The sequence below is a fragment of the Petaurus breviceps genome, unplaced genomic scaffold (assembly GCF_028583685.1).
Source record: "Petaurus breviceps papuanus isolate PSGF00001 unplaced genomic scaffold, PetGlider_PUasm1.0 90822, whole genome shotgun sequence".
NCBI classification, from domain to species: domain Eukaryota; kingdom Metazoa; phylum Chordata; class Mammalia; order Diprotodontia; family Petauridae; genus Petaurus; species Petaurus breviceps.
In genome coordinates, this window is record NW_027187351.1 from 24,311,888 (window position 1) to 24,330,534 (window position 18,647).

The window sequence follows — 18,647 nt, forward strand, 5'->3', positions numbered from 1 at the left end:
ACCCTCAGAACATAATGGAACACCTCATTTCAAAGTACCAAATGGCAGTTTTGTTTACCCTCTACCCAGTTGCTGGTCATAATTCCATGGTAGACTAAGGTAGGCACTTACGTGTGGGAGCTGCAATCCAGGTTGAGAAGTTACAGGTCTTGGGCAGTGTAACCAGAGAGGAGCAAGCTTAGATGCATGCAATAGTGACATAGCTCAGATCTCAGGGGAACAGCAAGGGGATCTCTGTTCTAGCTCCTAGCCTATTCTGAAGTCTGCAAAGGAATAGTCAAGCCAGGACTAACCTACATAGGAATAATAAGGACCAGAGGGGAGCTTGCAGTTTTATCTGAATGCATTTCTAGCTGAATCAAGCAATAGTTTACTATTGAGCAGATCCAAACTCAGATCAGGAACTCACAGACTATTACCATCTTTGCCCTGTGTCAGATCACACCGTGAGCACCAAAAGCTTTGCAGGTTCCCAGTTGGCACTGTCACTGAGGTCCTGGAACAACATATTACTCAATACCCCCAAGGTAACAAAGCAGGTCCCACACAGACCTTCCCTCTAGAAGTACACAGAATCTGGCCCTAACATCAAGTGTGAAATCAAAGAAGTAGTGTGGAAAAATGAGCAAAAGAAAAAAGAATTCTACCATATAAAAAAAGCTCTTATGGAAATATTTACAAGCAAAGACTCAAAGAAAAACAGCATGGGTACAAATTTAACGGGAATTCCTGGAAGAGTTTGCAAAAGGTTTTTTTTTTTTTTAAGTTAAAAATATTTTTTAATAAAAAAAATGAGAATGCTGAGAAAAAACACAGGAAAAGAAATGAAAAATACTGAAAGATAATTAACAGCTTGGTTCAAAAGGTACAAAATTTTCCACAAGCAGACTCGCTGAAAATTAGGAATAGATAAATTAGAAGCTCCATGATTTCATAAGACAAAAACAAACATTAAAGCAAATTCAAAATAATGGAAAGAAACAGAAAACATAAGGTATCTCATGACAAAAACAAGTGACCTTAAAAACATTTTGATGGGTGAAAAAATAAGAATCATTGGACTATTTGAGTGCCATAACAAGAAATAGTCTCGATATCGTATTTTAAGAAATTATGAAAGAAAATTGCCCAGATTTCTTAGAACCAGAGGGTAAAATGAAAAAAAGAAAGACACTACCAGATACATCCTGAAAGAAATTCCAAAATCAAAACTCTTAGGAACATCATAGCCAATATTCAATTTCCAGGTTAAGGAAAAAACACTGCAAGCTGTTAGAAAGAAAGAATTCAATACTGAGAACTCATAGTATTCACACACGATTACAAGAATCCACTATAAAGAAGTGAAGAGTTTAGAATAAAATATTTCAAAAGACAAAATATATAAGCATATAGTCTAGAATAACTGACCCAGTAAAACCAAGTGAAAAAAAAAAGGCAAGAGGAAAAAAAAGGCCTTTAATGAAACAGGGGACTTTCAAGCAATCCTGATAAAAATATCAGAATTATACAGAAACTCAAATACAGAAACTCAAGTTCAAATACAGGAATTGAGAGCATAAAAAAATAAACACAAATGAACAATGATAAAAGAGTAATAAACAAGGACAAATTATTTATTTTTAATATGGAGAATTGATACTCATTCCCTCTGAGCCCTATCATCACTAGGTCTCAGAGGGTGTTTAATTAATTACAGAAAACTAGGCGGTAGTTTTATTATGTCTTGATAATCTTAAAAGAATAATCAAAAAGGAGGGGGCAGAGAATACACTGGGCAGGAGCAGGAAAGGAAGATTAGGGAATACTACTTCATCTAATTAGGGTGTCTAAGTAGACATCTATACAGGTGTGGGGAAGGCTTGCCGACAACTTGAACCTCACTCTTGACCTAGTCAAAAGAGTGAAGAATATATACACAGTTGATTATAGAAATCTATTTTCATCAATAAAGATAAAGAAGGGAAACAAGGAGGGAGAAGGAGGAATTAGAGGGATGACAGATTAAGGAAGAGATGATTTCTAAGTAAAAGAAACTAAAGATGGACACAAATATTTATAATAGCTTTTTTTGAGCTGGCAAAGAATGGGAAGCTAGGGGGTGACTATCAATTGGAAGGTGACTAAACGAGTTATAGTACATAAATATGACTAGAATTATATTGTTCTATAAGCAATAATGAGGGGGATGGTTTCAGAGAGACCTGGAAAGACTTATATGAACTGATGCAGAGTGAAGTGAACAGAACGTGGAGGACAATTTATATAATAACAATATAGTAAAGAGAGGCAACTTTAAAATAATTATGAGCTTTGATCGATATAATGATCAATCACTATTTCAGAGGACTAATGATGAAAACATGCTTACCCATATCTCCTGATAGAGAGATGAAGGGACTCTCAAGAATGCAGAATAAGATGTTATTTATTTTTTGATATAACCAATGTGGAAATTTGGTTTGGCTTGATGACACATTTGCAACAAGAGTTTTGTTTTTCTTTCATCCTCAGTTATGAGAGAGTTAGGGAGAAAGAATGTAGATTTTTATTGATTGAAAAAATAAATAAAATATAATTTAAAAAATAAATTTTCTTTCAAAAAAAGGATTAATAATTGATCATGAAGAAAATAATACCAAAAGTCTGTAAAAACTATATTAAAATGAAAAAAGTAGAGCAGCCATGAGTCATTTAATGGAATCCTAGCCCTAGAGAAATCACCACATTCAGCTACAGTTCAACTAATATATATGCTCTAAGTCATCAAGAAAAATTTGAATTATGATCACTATACTTGAGACTAAGATCCATTTAAGAAAGCTTCTCATAATAAAAATGTAAATGCATAACACTTAGAGAGAGGATATTTAAGTTATTTGAAAAAGTATGTGTGAAATGATTCTTTCTCCAAAGACGGTAGCAAAGGGTTAGTGAAATTAAAAAAAAATTTCTATCATCAGTTAACAAAATTATTTTAAAAGTATAATGCTCTGCTACATACCACTTTTCCTGATTATTAAAGTAATATCCTATATGAAGTAGCTAAGAGATTAAATCTATATTCTATTCTAATAAAATTTTAGGTGGAGTTGAGTTTCAAAACACCTAATAGTACAAAATTATTATTATTAATTACTACTCACCGTCTGGAGTATAGGTAAAAGCATATTCAGTGGATTAGTCAGGTTGGTTCCAAAAATTATAAATCCAGAATCAATGCCAGCTGAGTGAAGAGCTTTGTCCAGGCTAAAGTGGGGGCAAAAAAAAGAAGGCTTGAAAGTTTACACGGAACATTACCTATTTGATGAAACAGAGAAATTACCATAACCTAAATACAGAATGCAAACTGGTGGTAGAAATACATGTACAGAAAACTGAACTTCATTTAAATATTTTACAGAACTATATTCAGTTGATTTGATTGAGATAGGATAAAGAAATACTGCCCTTTATAGGAATACAGTTAGCCATTCTTTATGAGTTAACATTGTAAAATATTTCAAATAAAGTAGGTAACTTAAGATGAATAGACTATACTAATGGATTTCTGAAAGGAAAAGGTATAATATTACATGATTTGTGTAAATGATTTAGGAAAAATACACTGAAATGTACTTACTTTGACAGAAAGAGAGAAACTGTGAACAGCAGCGCCACAAGGATGAAAAATACTCCCCATATGATCTAAAAACAAAAATATATTACTAAAATGTAGCTCAAGATGCTCTAAAAGTTTATATTAAAAGTACAAACACATTATGCTTAATCTTACTGATCATGAGCTATTAGTGTGTCAATGTTTCAGTAAAAATCAATCCAAGGTATATTTTTATTTAAGATATAATTCACATAAATTTTAATAACTTTGAAAGACTCTTTGAGAATATTTATATAGGATAAAAGATATTCACACAACATTTGCAGTATACTTTATCAGTCAGTAAACAAAAAAACAGAGATTCCTTCCTAGATATTTCATTCTGTGAAACTTACATTTGAGATTATCTCAAACTACAGATAAAAAACTCATAGAAAAAAAGTTCTCATACTTTATTGAAAACTTTACTTTTAGTTGGAGAAGGACTCAAGAATGAAGGATAGAATTAAGACCTCTGGGTTAAAAATAAGACAATTAGAAAAGCAGTGGAAAAGAGAATAAAAGGATTGTTCATTTCCACCATTACAGTCTCTGGAATGAATGTCCACCATGCACTGTAGCACCAATGCAATATTCACAGTGCCCACAGTCACTATAAATATACCTGCCTGGTGCTCAGTCACAAAATATAACAAACTCTCCATACTTAACACAGAAGCAAAACATTTATTCAGACACCAGAAAACCGAATCCCAAAACCAGTAAGCCGATTCCATCTCAGTAAAAGTTAGTAAGCCACAACAGCATAGACAGCCACACTATCCTTTAGTCTTCCCACAAACCAACATTTACTCACAAGCCTAACTGTGTGCTTGCCTGCAGTCCTCTCTCCTCCCACCATCTAGCTGTTCTGACTCCCAGCTTTCTGTGGGCTCTGCTCATCCTTCAGCAAACCCCTCCCACCACAGGTTCCATGTGATTACATTTAGCCTATTAGGGGGCAGAGTTTACTTTCAAAGCAGGGAAGGTCTTCAAATTCCCTTGGGTTTATTGAGGGGCAGAGATCTTTGAATTCCCATTACGATTATAGGTACCATGAGAACCAGGGGCTTAAATAGAGTAAAGATGGTCTAAACAGCAGTGAGGAGCTAGAAAGACCAGAAAAGAAAGGAAATCACTGGCATCCATGAGGTAAAATAAGCTTTGACCCAAACAGACTTCATATACAATAAAGAACTTACCTGCAGGAAACTTAAAAAACTAGGAGTTCAGAAAAGGAAAAAAAAAATTTCCAACTACTAGTATCAGGGCAGGATTCCAAGAAGAGCCAGCATTTGAGCTGGACTCTGAAGACAGAGTGCAAAGGGAGAACACTCAAGAAAGAGAAAGCACAAAGGTATACATAGAGGATGCTCTGCCATCCAATTTGGCTACAGATGACAAGGCAATGAAAGAGGATAAGGCTGGAAAGGCTGATGGGAGTCCTGTTACAGGGATGCTTGAAAACTAAGTGAAGGAGCTTATACTTTAAACAGTATATAATGGAGAACTGCTGAAGGTATTGTATTTGAGTAAGTAGATGACATGATTAGAACTGTGTTTTAAGAAGAATAAAATGGTTACAGTGTCATATGAACTAGGGAGGAAAAAGAAGGCTAATGAAATAGTTAAGAGTAGCTCTAGAAATGGTGGGAGAAAATTTCCCTTTTAATTCTGAATTCCTACCACTCTGCATATAGTAGATCCTTTATAAATATTTGCATAATTGAAACTAAATAAGGGAAAGTAAGCATTATTGATTAAGCACCTACTATGTGCCAAGCATTGTGCTAAGTACTTTACAAATATTTTCTCATTTGATCCTCATAATAACCCCATGAAGAAAGGGAGGCAAACAGAGGCCATGTGACTGACCCTGGTCACATGGTAAGTATCTGAGGCTAGATTTGAACTCAGGTCTTCCTGACTCCAGGCCCTGTGCTATAGTGCCTATGTCACCTCACTTCCTCTGGAACATTAAATGAGAGAATTATTTTGGGAGGAAAAAGTGACTGGACTGGTGAGGAGAAGAGAAGGGTATATAAGAGAATCAAAAGACAAGGATGCTACTAAAAGGTAGGCTATTTATGAATTTTATGAAACATTGGTAGTTTCATTTCCTATTATCTCCTCTGGAATGGAAATGTAGCAACAAATTAGAATGAACAGTACTACATAATTGCCTCAGACTATCCTAGGTGTACACAAATGCCTCTCTGTAGTGGGGGGATAAAAACAAAAATCTGGCAACTGAAAGGAGGAGGAGGAAATAAAATCAAAAACAATGTAGAATCTCAGGGCTGAATTGTACGCGATGAAATAAATTCAGTGTTTAAAATTCACTTTAAAAACTTCCTGAATACCTATAATGTGTAGGCCCTGCACACTATTCCAGCTCTGCCACTGCCTGCTGGGATCACAAATTTAAGCTGTCTTATTTAATTGGTATATAAACGAAAGATAAAGACATTATGTTCTCATTGCTTATATAAAAATGATAGCTTATATATATATATATATGTGCGTGTGTATTGTGCTTAAAGGCTTATGAAACACTAAGTAATTTTGTGGATCTATACAACAACCCTGTGAAGTAGGTAGTGCAAGCATTATTGTCCCCATTTAAAGAAAAGGGAAATGACCTAAAGAGAAGGTTGAGTGACTTGCCCAAAGTTTCAGAGACAGCAAGATGAAAAATAAGGATTCAAACCTGAGGCTCCAGTCTATGAATTCAGTGTTATTTACACTAGAAGCATGCTGTTTCACATATACAAATGGTTAATATTTAATTCTGGAATCATAATATATAATTGTTATAGATGAGCTCAAAATTAGAGTTAATTTAGTTAGTATAAAATGGTAATATCATACACCACAAGAATTTCCAGTAGCCTATATAGTACTGAACTTGGAGTCAGGAAAGACTTGGGCTGGAATTATGCCTCAGACACTTACTTGCAGTGTGATACCTTGTCACTACTTTTCTGGGGCCTCAGTTTCCTAATCTGTATAATTCCTGGCCTCTAATGTATCTTTCTAGTTCTAAATCTATGCTAGCCATTTAAGTGGCACCATAGATAGGGAGATAGAGAGAGAGACTGAAGTCAAGCAGACCTAAGTTCAAATCTAGCCTTAGATGCTAGCCATTCAACCATCTATAAAATGAGGATCAAAACAGTACCTACCACCCACCACTGTAGTGAAGATCAAATGAGAATTGTAAAATGGTTTGTAAACCTTAAAGCACTATGTACATGTTAGCTATTAGTTAGCTATTATCTATGTATGAGTCCTTTAAATTAGTTTATTAACCTTACACTATGGCATGGCAGAAATACATGTAGAAATAACAAACATCAGACAATAGTTATAACTAGATTTTGAGGAATACACTAGTAGGCTATTTTTATAAAAATGTTTTTTCATCTATTCAAACAAAAATACAAATTCATTCAAAAGTAAAAAAAAAATATGACTTAAATTAACATTTTGGTGGTAACACTTTTCTTTTTTTATTTCTTTTTTTTTTTTTTTTTTAAGCAATTGGTGTTAAGTAACTTGCTCAAGGTTACATGGCCAGTTATTTCTGGATGTGGTGCTGAGTATCTGAGCCCAGATTTGATCCAGGTCATCCGGACCCTGGAGCCAGTGCTCTTACTCGCTGAGCCACGTGGCCGCCCCTAGTAAAACTTTTCAAAGGCTATATTACATCTTCATGTACTTGGAATAGGGAAAACTTTTTGGACAGTGAATTATACAGTACACAAAATGTATATAAAGATCCCCCCTCATTCATACAAGAAGGCAATATTTAAAATAATCTTGAAATCATTGAATAACAGAATTTTAGAGTTAGAAGGGTTCTGACAATGTTCTAGCCCAATCCTCCCAATTATACAGACGAGAAGATACCATCTTGATAGGTCATGTGATTAAATTTAAGTCGAAGATGGAATGCTAGTATTTAAATCTAGGTTTTCTGATTTCCCAAACATTTAAGAAGTCAAACATATCATTTACAGTACAGTGTATTAGTGTCCTATCTACTCCTTCAATTTAAAACTGAGGTTAGGTTCATAGATACCTAGTTTTTATACAAGCAGAACCCAAATAAACTTTCCCATACCAGTTTGTCTTGCATTTAAGTTATTAAAGCATTACAACCAAATTCTACCATAAAAGTCATAAAACAAACCATGATATGGTGATATTTAGAATACGAATCCTACAGAACTAGTGTGTTGTCTGTAACAATGCTTCACAATAGTATTGGGAGGGGGGATCTATCATAGAAATAAAAACCCAAAATTAACATTTTGAAATTTAAGCAGCAAGAATAATGTAAAAAAATTAATAATCATTAGAGACCAGACACTGCTCCTCCTAGAACCTTCACTTAAGAAGGGAGCCCAGTGCAGTATCTTTTTATTTTCCACCCAGCTATATTCCTCTGGACTTCTCCTACCCTACACTGGGTACACTCCCACGCCACCCCTGCCTTTCTGCTTCCTCTGCTCAGTAACTATCTTTTGCCTTTCCTTGTACCCCCCAGGATCCTGTGCCTGCCACCAGGAGATGTAGTAAACTAATCAACACAACAGTTTACAAGCCTTTAAATGAAAATACATCTATGTGAACTGAACTATTATATCCACATTTGGATATTAAAAATAGATTTTTAAATTATGTTAACAGACACAAGTAAATTCTTAAATACCAGGGAGTAAGGCATAAAGTCCTTGATTTTATTTTTTTTTAAGTATAGCACAGTATCAGAATGCCATTATATTCAAACTTTTGAATTTAGAATTAGGAAGACAATAAAAAAGGTTCTACATAGAATCATCTTAATGTGAAACATTCCATTACAAGTAACATTTATATTCTCAAAGAGTTTATCCAGGGACTTATTATTTACTAATTTTTTTTTTGGTTGCCTGCTAATCCTATCTGGATTGCTCTACTTCAGTAGGTGAGTTTTGCTTTATCTTATTGGGACCAGGATTAAGATAACCCCTTTCTGGCACACCTTTAAGTACAGTTTTCCACCATTTAAATGTAAGCTCTTTGAAGGCAGGGACTGTCTTGCTTGTGTACATCTGTGTTCTCTGCACTAAGAACAGTGCCTAAAAAGCAATAGCAAACCCTACTTAAATGCTTGCTTGCTCTACCTGCCTACCTACCTACCTACCTACCTACCTACCTACCTACCTACCTCCCTCCCTCCCAGCCCTCACTCACTCAAATAAAGTTAATTGCAAGTCATTTCATCATCTCCCTGATGTCATGGTCCTCTTTGAGAATGAAAGACAAACATAATCTATCAAGTATCTGTAGAAGTTTTCCATTTTACTGGGTGTTCTTTTTTTCTTACATAAAATTTAGTGACAGAACGCTAGATTTCAAAATTACTTATGTCTTGCTCTTTACCTGGGACATGATCTTTAGTCCTACCACAACAATAACTCTGGATTTACAACAAAACTGAAAAATCTCATCTCCATCCCCACCTTCACCAGGCCGTGGCACAGCACTTCACATACAAGGTAGTCACTTAAAAAAAAGGGTTTTGCATAAATATAAAGAAAATCAGACATTGTGAATGTCATAAATAAATATTTTTAGAGTTTAACACAGGGATATATTTTTTCTAAAATTAGAATATATTAATATTAAGGATGATTTCCTGGTTTAATTCTGAAAACTGAAAATTAATGGCTAACAGAATTCTGATTATTTATAAAGACTTAAAATGCCAAGCAATTTTAAACAGTTAAATATTACAAATGTATTCTTTTAGAAAGGTTAAGGGGCAATAAAATAAAAAAAATAAAATAAAACAAGATTAAGATAAACAACTGGGTTTCTGGACAAACATATGCTTCAATCTAAAAAGCTGAAGTGCAAATTCTGTCACCCTTAAGTAACCTTTTGCAAAGGATTTCTTTACAAATGTTTTCTCAAAAATGTATATTACATGGTGGTTAATAGCTACCCCTCATTCCACTTCATCATCAATGACTATGGGATCAGAGATAATTTTAATCTGAAAACTTTAATGAAAAAAAGAATCTATTTAGAAATGAGAATTTTTTTGTAAGTCAAAAAAATGCTATATGGAATAAATCAGCCAAAGATAGACACAGGACTTCAGTGACATGTGGAGCAGTATTTACAGAACCAAGTCAAAGACTACTGTTTCATATAGTACTTAATGTCATTTCCCCCCTGCTTGCTCTATTTTAAAAGCCACATTTTAAAAAGTTAACTTCTGATTTACACTTTAGAAAAAATATTTTCAATTTATTCCCCAAAATAAAAGTACAGTTCACAAGTTGCAAGCATTCCAAAAAAGTGCCCAAATAGATTTTTAACCTTTTATTTATATACAACACATCAGTCAATGCCTCAGATAGCACTCCCCACCCCCCAAAAAATAAGTTCTTGTCAAAGGTCAGTCAAACAGAAAGGTACCCTGAGGGTAAACAGATGACACCAGGGACTAAAAAGAATAGAGAAGCAGCTCATAGCTGAGTTCTGGAATCTTACAGTCCTGGCAGGTGATACACAGTGGCTGGCACACATACTGAGATAGTCAGTCACATGGAACAACATGCTCAGAGATGAACCCACCCAGAGACAGACTGTCACAGACATATGGAAGGACCCTCACAGTAACTCTCAGAGGCACAACCTCACACACACACACACACACACACACACACACACACACACACACACACACACAGCGCTAGATGCTCAGAGCTACCATAGACGCCAGGAAACCCTTACAGAGGGCACTGAGACAAAAAAGCGGTTTTCATACTTCTCTGGTACTTCCGACTCTCTTCAGAAGAAAAAACTGCAGAAAAAATACCAATAAAGAAAAAAATTTGTCTAATGTTCAGAAAAGTACCCATCCCTCATAATTAAAGTCTTCAGATATCATAAAAATACTTAATGAGTGGAGAATTTGAATATATCTGAAAGAACTTAACATTTGCAAAATAAATAGAAACTATAAAATGCATTTTATCATAACAAAGAAACATTTTGTGACTCTGCTATTCTAGTAGTTTAAAGTGCTTTTTAAAAATCCAAATATAGAATTTATATATACATACATACATATATATGTATGTATCTATATAGCAGGAGGAGAGTTGAAAGAGTGCTTTAGCTAAGAAAAAGGTGTGAAATAGGATTATCGACACATCTAGAACAGGTTAAAACTGATCCAACACCAATCAACATATTCTCTGGATCTCAAAACAACAGGACTTAACTTGGCTATATAAAATAACTTAACATCATTAGTTCTTTAAGCATGGAAAAATGTTCATTTTTTTTTTATTTGGGGTTTTGTTTTTGCCCAGAATTTATCACTAAAGTCATACTGAATTTAATGTGTTGTATATAAATATGAATGTGTTGTATATAAATAAACTTCGAATCTGGCCCCAGTCTTGAACACTGCTGAAAATGCTCTCTCAAAAGGGAAATGATGATATTCTAAATTAATCCAATTTACTTAATCTAATTTGAAATCAGTGACCTGTGTTTGAATATCAACTTTGTCACTTACTACCTGAATAATATTGAATTAAGTCATTTATTTTACTGCTTTGATTTAGTTTTCCCATCTATAAAATCAAGAGGTTAACCTAGATGATTTCTAAGACTTCCACTGCTAAATACTTTGATTCAATAATCTTTGTTTTAGTCACCAGATCTCTTTACCATTCTTATAGTATAACACACCACTAGTACTTCTCTCCCTCAAATTCAATCAAGTCTTTTCAATTCTTGTTAAAATTTTAATTTTTAAATTAAAAGTTATTTATGTTTACTGAATTTCAGCAAAGAGGACTGATGATTACTACAGTCTCTTAACAAGGGAACGGGAAGCTTGCAGGAGAAATGCTTATGCTTTCTTTTTCCACTTTGCATTATTTCATGAAGGTCTTTCTAGTTTTGTTTTGTTTTTCTGTAATAACACTTTGATATTCCCCTCTTAATTATATTATGGTATTCTAAAATATTAATTAACAAAATATATTTAGTCATCTATTGTAGAGCATTTAGGTTTTTTGCAGTTTTTCTGCGATTACATATAATACTGTTATAAAAATGTCTGATCAGGTAGTCTTTATAGTACATGCTATCAAATAGCATTTCTAGATTAAAGTGTATGATTATTCTGTGTAATTTTTACTCTGTACTGTTACAATGCTCTCCAAAAAGATCCTTATAAAAGTCTGAAATTTCATTAGCAATGAATGAAATTCGATTTCTCTACAAATCTTGCCAGGATTGAGTTTTATTGCTTTTAACTATTTTTGAAAATTTCACGGGTATGAGTTGGTAATAATTGTTTTAGTTTGTAGTTCTTTGCTTAGCAAGGGTGAACAATGTCAAGAAAATATTAAATATTAATTTTTTTCAAATGTCCTTTTGAAAAAGATTTATGTCCACATCAATTCTTCTTCAAATTATGTCATACCTTCATTTCTAACTCTATTGCTATCTGCTCTCTCTTTTTGACTACTGAAAAATGTAACTGATATTACTTTTACTGAATAATAAATTTAAAAGATGCCCCAAAATTATTTTTTAAGTCACCCAAACACTAAAATAACTATAATCAGGAATCTTTTTTGCAATGTTATATTAATATTTACAAACTGAGGAAACTTAAGATAAATTACACTTTTAAATTTAAATGTTTTACTTTTCTAAGCTCATAGTGTTTAATTTGAAGGGTAGTTTGGAATGATCCAAGTTAGACTTGGAGTCATTTAACCATTTTGAACTAGCTTTTTCATTCAGAAAATAGGGGGAAGAGGACATATCTCACAGGACTGCTGTAGGTCCCAAATGAGATAATATATTTTAAAAGATATGTAAACATTAAAGTGATAGATAAATATGTGCTATTATTAATTTTGCTGGTGCTAATATTCAAAACACCATCTAAATAATTACTAACAAAACAAGTAGAATGGTCATCTGTCACATGAAACAGGAGTTGTCAGCCTGAGGAACTACTCTTACACATCTGGTGCTAATATTTGATGATTATAAATTAATGAATCTCAAATCCTACCACTAATCCAAGTAAGGTAATGCATTATTTTTACCCAAATGAAAGCTACTGATTTATCCTAGTAAACATTTTACATATTCCTTAACAGGGATAAGCTAAATGTCACTTAGTAATATGTTTATGCTTTATACTTCAAGTTACAAAAATTGCTAATAGGTCTGGAAATTTTAGGAGAATTATAACTTAAGCCAATCTTAAACTACACACAATAAGCTAAGAGATTTGCTTTTATATTACTGATTGCTGGTTAAACATGCTTAAAAAATTATATCATAAAGTCTTTTGTCACAAAATTTTGTTCTTTTTTGTTAAAGCATTGTGTTAAATACTATCATGTAATATCTCTAAATAGAATGTTTCTCAAGAGCAAAAAAAATCTTATTCATGATTAGTTTGGTTATACATGAGTAGTTCAATAATTATTCTGGTCTTTAAAAATTTTTATGAAATGATTCTGACACATGTATCTGACACATGTCCAATCAATCACTACATAAACTATAATGGCAAGGTTCTCATAGAGAATACAATTCTTGACTTTGTAAACATTTAGTTGAATAGTTCTGTACACAACTACTATAGAAGAAAAATAATGAGCACTGCAAAAGTTGTTGGATTTCCCTATAAAAACCATGTATAATTGAAGAAAGAAAAGGGGCTAGACCCTGAGGTCAAGGCAGTCTTTCTGGAACCCCCTCCTACTCACTCTCTGTCTATCCTGCAAAAAAGTGGTTGATGTTGATTTAGTCTAGTAGTGAAAAGGAAAAGAAAAGAAAGAAGGAAAAAATAGGGGAAAAGAAGAGTCATACATCATAAGTAGTCACTACATGTCTAAAGGAATGGAACAGAAATCTAGCAGAGAGACCAGTTCTAAACCCCAAATTCCCTACCCCTCTTCCCAGCAAAGAGACTGAGGCAGTCGGGCAACCTAATTTTGGAGGGTTATGTCCATCAGAAAAGGTAAAAGAGCCAGGAAATAACTGAGGGAGAAATAAGAAAAAATGTATTAAAATAACAAAGATCTTAAGGTGGAAATCCCAATAACAACCTAAACAAACAAATAAATCAACAGAGAGGATCCTAAAACCAGAAGGAAAGCACATCTTCAAAGAGAAGGCACAGCTTTAAACATTGTTTAACCTCCTTCAATTAGCATACTAGAAAAATCCACAATTTAGTTGGTAATTAGGTAAGAGAGATATAGACACAAACATTATTAAATAGAGGAAAATTTGGCAGAAGATAAACAAAACAGTTAACAATATTAAAAAATATTAGCTTATAATAGGAAGAGTATTAAAAAAAATCTAACAATATAAGCTATTTTATTTTACACAGAATAGTGAAAATTTTCTTTCAGTTGCTCAATATGCATTTTCCCTGCTGAGGTCACGGATGGCAACATCTTTTGCCTTCTTTCAATTCTCATACTGTAAACAAGTGTCCATTTCAAGGTCTGTTCAGTGACATTTTTTCCCTTTCATTTTTTGTACTTTATGTTGGTGATTTCACTGTTTAGAATGACCCTCAATGTAGTGCTGAAGTTCTCTATTGTTCCTAAATACAAGAAGACTGTGAAGTTCCTTACAGAGAAAAAGTATGTGTTAGATAAGCTTCATTTAGGCATGAGTTACAGTGCTGTTGGCCGTAAGTTCAATGTTAATGAATCAACAATACAGCACATCCATAAAGAGGAAGAGGAAATTCACCTATCTGCATGTGATGCCCCTCTAGAAAATACTAATATAAATGTTGTGACCAGAATTTGCAGAACCTAACCCTGTATTTTCCCTGGGAGCAATGATTTAGTGTTCATTAATTCAGTGTTCCCACAAATTTTATATAACATAACTACCGTGAATGATAAAAATTGACTATATATCTACATCTAGAGCTAACCTTATGCAAAACATAAAATAACAGGTTTAAAAAAAAATCCTACCTTCTTTTTTATTTCCTTCATTCAATTCCTAGAAGCACCTCTTCCTAACATTCCAGAACCTTCATAGATCTTTTTAAATGCCCAAATTCCCTACTATAATGGCACCTTGACAACAGCTGTCTCCCATTTTCCTAATGTCTTGAATGCTGCAAAATTGTCCTTTTCTCTCAAGTCTACTTTGAACCAAAACCTTCCATTTGCATATTTCTATGAGAATGAGTGATAAATGTTTGGAACTTAGTTATCTTAGAAATCTGGTCCAAGGCCCTCATTTTATAAATCAGGAGTCTGAGACGTAAAGAGGATAAAGTGACCTTCCTCAAGTCATAAAGAAAAGGAAAGAAATGAACCAGGATTTCAACCCTGATCTCTAACTCTAAAACCAATGTGTTCCATTAAACTATACTCTCTATTAGCACAAATGATTTTCTAATTAGTGGAATCCATATAACTATAACACAATGAAGCGAATTTTGTCTTTCAAAAACTTCTTAAAAAGACTTTTGGGTAAGATCATTAGGTAAGCATCCTTATCCAACAAAAAAAGCAGACAAAGAATGTAGAACAAATTAACATCCCATCCCATACATTTAATCCATTGTATATACAGGTTCAAATATAAAATGTTGGATGCAGTAGCATACATAATGTGTTCCATAATTGAAGTGGATGATTTTTTAAACAACCTCCTCACCTTTCAATAAAATCAATTTCAGTAAAAATCATGACATGAAACAAATAATAATGGCTAAAAACCAGTGAAAATTTTCTTTTGTCAAATTTTATATAAATAATTATGCCAGTAAAAATTAAAAAAAAAATTTACAGCAGAAAAAGGGAAAAAAAGTAGTGGATTAGTATTTTTATTATATGCAGGCCTGCACAGTCTGTGGCCCCAATGTAGAAGATATCATTCTCTACATTTTTCACAGGCAGTCTGAAATCTTTTGGAGAGTCACAAGGAGCCCACAGGCTACAGGTTGTGAAGGACTGCATTAATGACTTTTATTTTATTTTATTTATTCATTCATTCATTCGTTCACTTACTTACTTACTTAAAGCAATTGGGGTTAAGTAACTTGCTCAAGGTTACACGGCCAGTTATTTTTGTGTGGGTGCCGAGTATCTGAGGCTGGAACCGATCCCAGGTCTCCCAACGCTGGGCACTCTTATTCACTGCGCCACCTGGCCACCCCAATGACTTTTATTTTAAAGAAAAAAAATCTACATATTGATCTGTCACAGTAATGAAAGGCTTAACTTCTATAAACTTTTCAATAACTTCATCAAAACTAATCTTCACATATCAAAAAAACAGTAAAGCCATATTTGTAAATCTGTTTATAGTTGATCAAAGACTATGTTTTATTAATTTTTATTTTAAAAATTTTCACATAAAGTTATGTCTATACAAATAGATAAAAGCTTTAAATCCTATTTCATGAGTAAATTTTAATAAAACTGAAATATCTGCAAAGGATCAAATTTAGGCAACTAAGAAATAATGCCACAGATGTACTTTTTAAAATTTGTATTTTTAGGTTTAAAATAAGCAATTAACAATTTCAATTATAAAATTTTAATGAATTTCAATTCAATTAAGTGCTTCATAGATGTATTCAAATTTGCATTTAAAGAAAAATATTACGCATCTTGCAGTTTACATTCTGTTTAGCTGTTTTAAATTTTAAACACAAATACAAACTCAAGTTGTCACAAAGACAGAACTGAAGTAAACAAAGTTTTGATCCTTCTTTACGATCACTGTGCTATCATTGTTTATTCTGAATCTATTGTTTAAATGCATGATTACATAGAACCACAGGGGTTGGAGACAAGAATACCTGAAGTAAGCTAGAATGATTTCAAACTATTATTAACTTATTATTGAAACTAATACATTTAGTTGAATTCACATATGTCAGGGGGCCCACTGAGCTCACAGAGCAATTGTTTAGAATATTTTTTAAAAAATGATTTTTTTTCAAGAAGTATTTTATTACTGATATTTGTTTGGAATTGCTCATACATGATGAGAAAAATCAGAATAACTTTTAGTCAGTTTTTTAATAGTTTTAAAATTCTCTACAAACAATGTATTCCCACATTTCCTGCACCCACTAGAAAGATCCTACCCCTGTACCCATGGTACATCAGAAGCCATTTGACTTTTCTGCTGAATTTCATTACTAATGTCTCTTTAAATGGGGAAAAAGTCTTGTATATATTTAAGCAAATGGAATACTTATACAGAATATTTCTATTAACTATTAAAAGTAAAATCAATGACAAGTCTAGAAAATAGTAAAATTAATATTTAATATACTTAACATAGGTAATTACGTGTAAAGAAACTGAATAAGAAAAGTCAAAGATTACTTGGGGTTGCATACACAGTTCATGAATAACCCAAATCAACTCCTACTACAAGGCTTCTTTTACTAGAAAATACACGATTCATTTAAATTTATTAAAATATTTAATCAAACATCTAATCACACACACACACAAATTGTACTGTGGCTAGACAATGGATTTACAAAAATGAAAAAAGATAATCCTTGCCCTCAAGAAACTGTATTCCAAAGAAATTTCAGTGGAAAAAACTTAAAAAATTAAGGGGTGGGAGGGACAGAGATGTTAGAGGATATATGCAAAAGCCCGCTGAAATCCATTTCCAAATCAACTCACTGATATTATAGTATTTAGGTTTTTTTTGGAGGTATCTGAGGGGCACATCCTACTGAGGTGTGGGCATACACAGTAGTATCTTGTTGAGAAAACTGAGAAAAAAACTGATAGGATTTGAGAAACAAGATGATTGGCTGAGTGGGACTCAGGAGGTTTACCTATCAGAAGAAGACCCTCTTTCTCTCATCTAGAAAAGCAAGTTGAAAGACCAGAATTCTCCCTTGGCCTTCTACCTTTTTCCAGTTCAGAAGATGTAAACTGAGTCCACAGATAGGTAGAAAAACACAAAAAGCATTCAAACAGTCTAACAACTCCCCTTGAAAAAGAACCGAACTTGGGGTTGTCATTGTACTTTGGAGTCACTAACTTTAAAGTTAATAATGACTTAGTGGCCAAATCCATTGGCCTTTTCTAAATCCTCATTTTGCCTGACCTCTCTTCAGCCATTGACACTTAATCATTCTCTCCTCTCCTCTCAGTTTTCAAGACACCACCCTTTGCTGGTTCCACTATAAATCTGATCACTCACTCTGTTCCCTTTGCTAGAACAGTTTCCAGATAACAATGTCTTTTAATCACAGGTGCCCCTCAGGAGTCTAGCCTGGGCCCTTTTCTCTTCTCCCTCTATACTACTTCAGTTGATGATATCATCAGATCATGTCAATTTAATTACCATCTCTATATGATCCTACCCCAAACTCTATTGACTTCCAATCTCACAGCTCCACCTGTCCCTCAAATATCTTAAACTGGATGTGCAGTAGACATCTTAAATCTAATATGTGCAAGACAGAAGTCATTATCTTTCTTCCTCAACTCCTTTCTACCCTTCCTATCTTCCCTATTATGGTAAAGGATAGCACCATTCTTTAAGTACTTAAGGCTCACAACCTAGGAGTCATCTTGGATAACTCTCTCTCACACCATCCTATCGCCACCATATTTAATCTGTTGCCAAGGCCTGTGGCTTTCATATTTGCAATATCTTTCAAATTTTTCCTGTTTTTGTCTCTAACACTGCCACCACCCTCATCATATTATGCCTGCATTATTGCAATAGCCTACAGGTGAGTTTGGCTGCTTTCAGTCTCTTCCCACTTACACTTACTCCCTGATAGATATCCTTCCATATCGTGGCAGTGGACATTCCATCTCTGAGCCCTGGGCATTTTCTCTGGCTGCCCCCATGCCTGAAAAGCTCCACCCACTCCACTCCACTCCAACTATTGACCTCTCTGGCTTAAGTCCCAACTAAAATGTTATTTTCT

The 18,647-nt window shown here is 33.6% G+C and overlaps 1 protein-coding gene across 2 annotated transcripts in view; it reads right to left on the reverse strand.

Annotated features, from left to right (window-relative positions):
• Positions 1 to 18,647, reverse strand: part of LMBRD1 (LMBR1 domain containing 1) — a 217,155-nt gene that overhangs the window by 66,836 nt on the left and 131,672 nt on the right. For both annotated transcript variants that reach the window (XM_069070723.1, XM_069070724.1), the window contains exons 10-11: positions 3,623 to 3,687; positions 3,147 to 3,249 (exon numbers count right to left, since the gene is read on the reverse strand). In XM_069070723.1, coding sequence (XP_068926824.1) covers positions 3,147 to 3,249; positions 3,623 to 3,687 — 168 coding nt within the window. The remainder of the gene's footprint in view (positions 1 to 3,146; positions 3,250 to 3,622; positions 3,688 to 18,647) is intronic.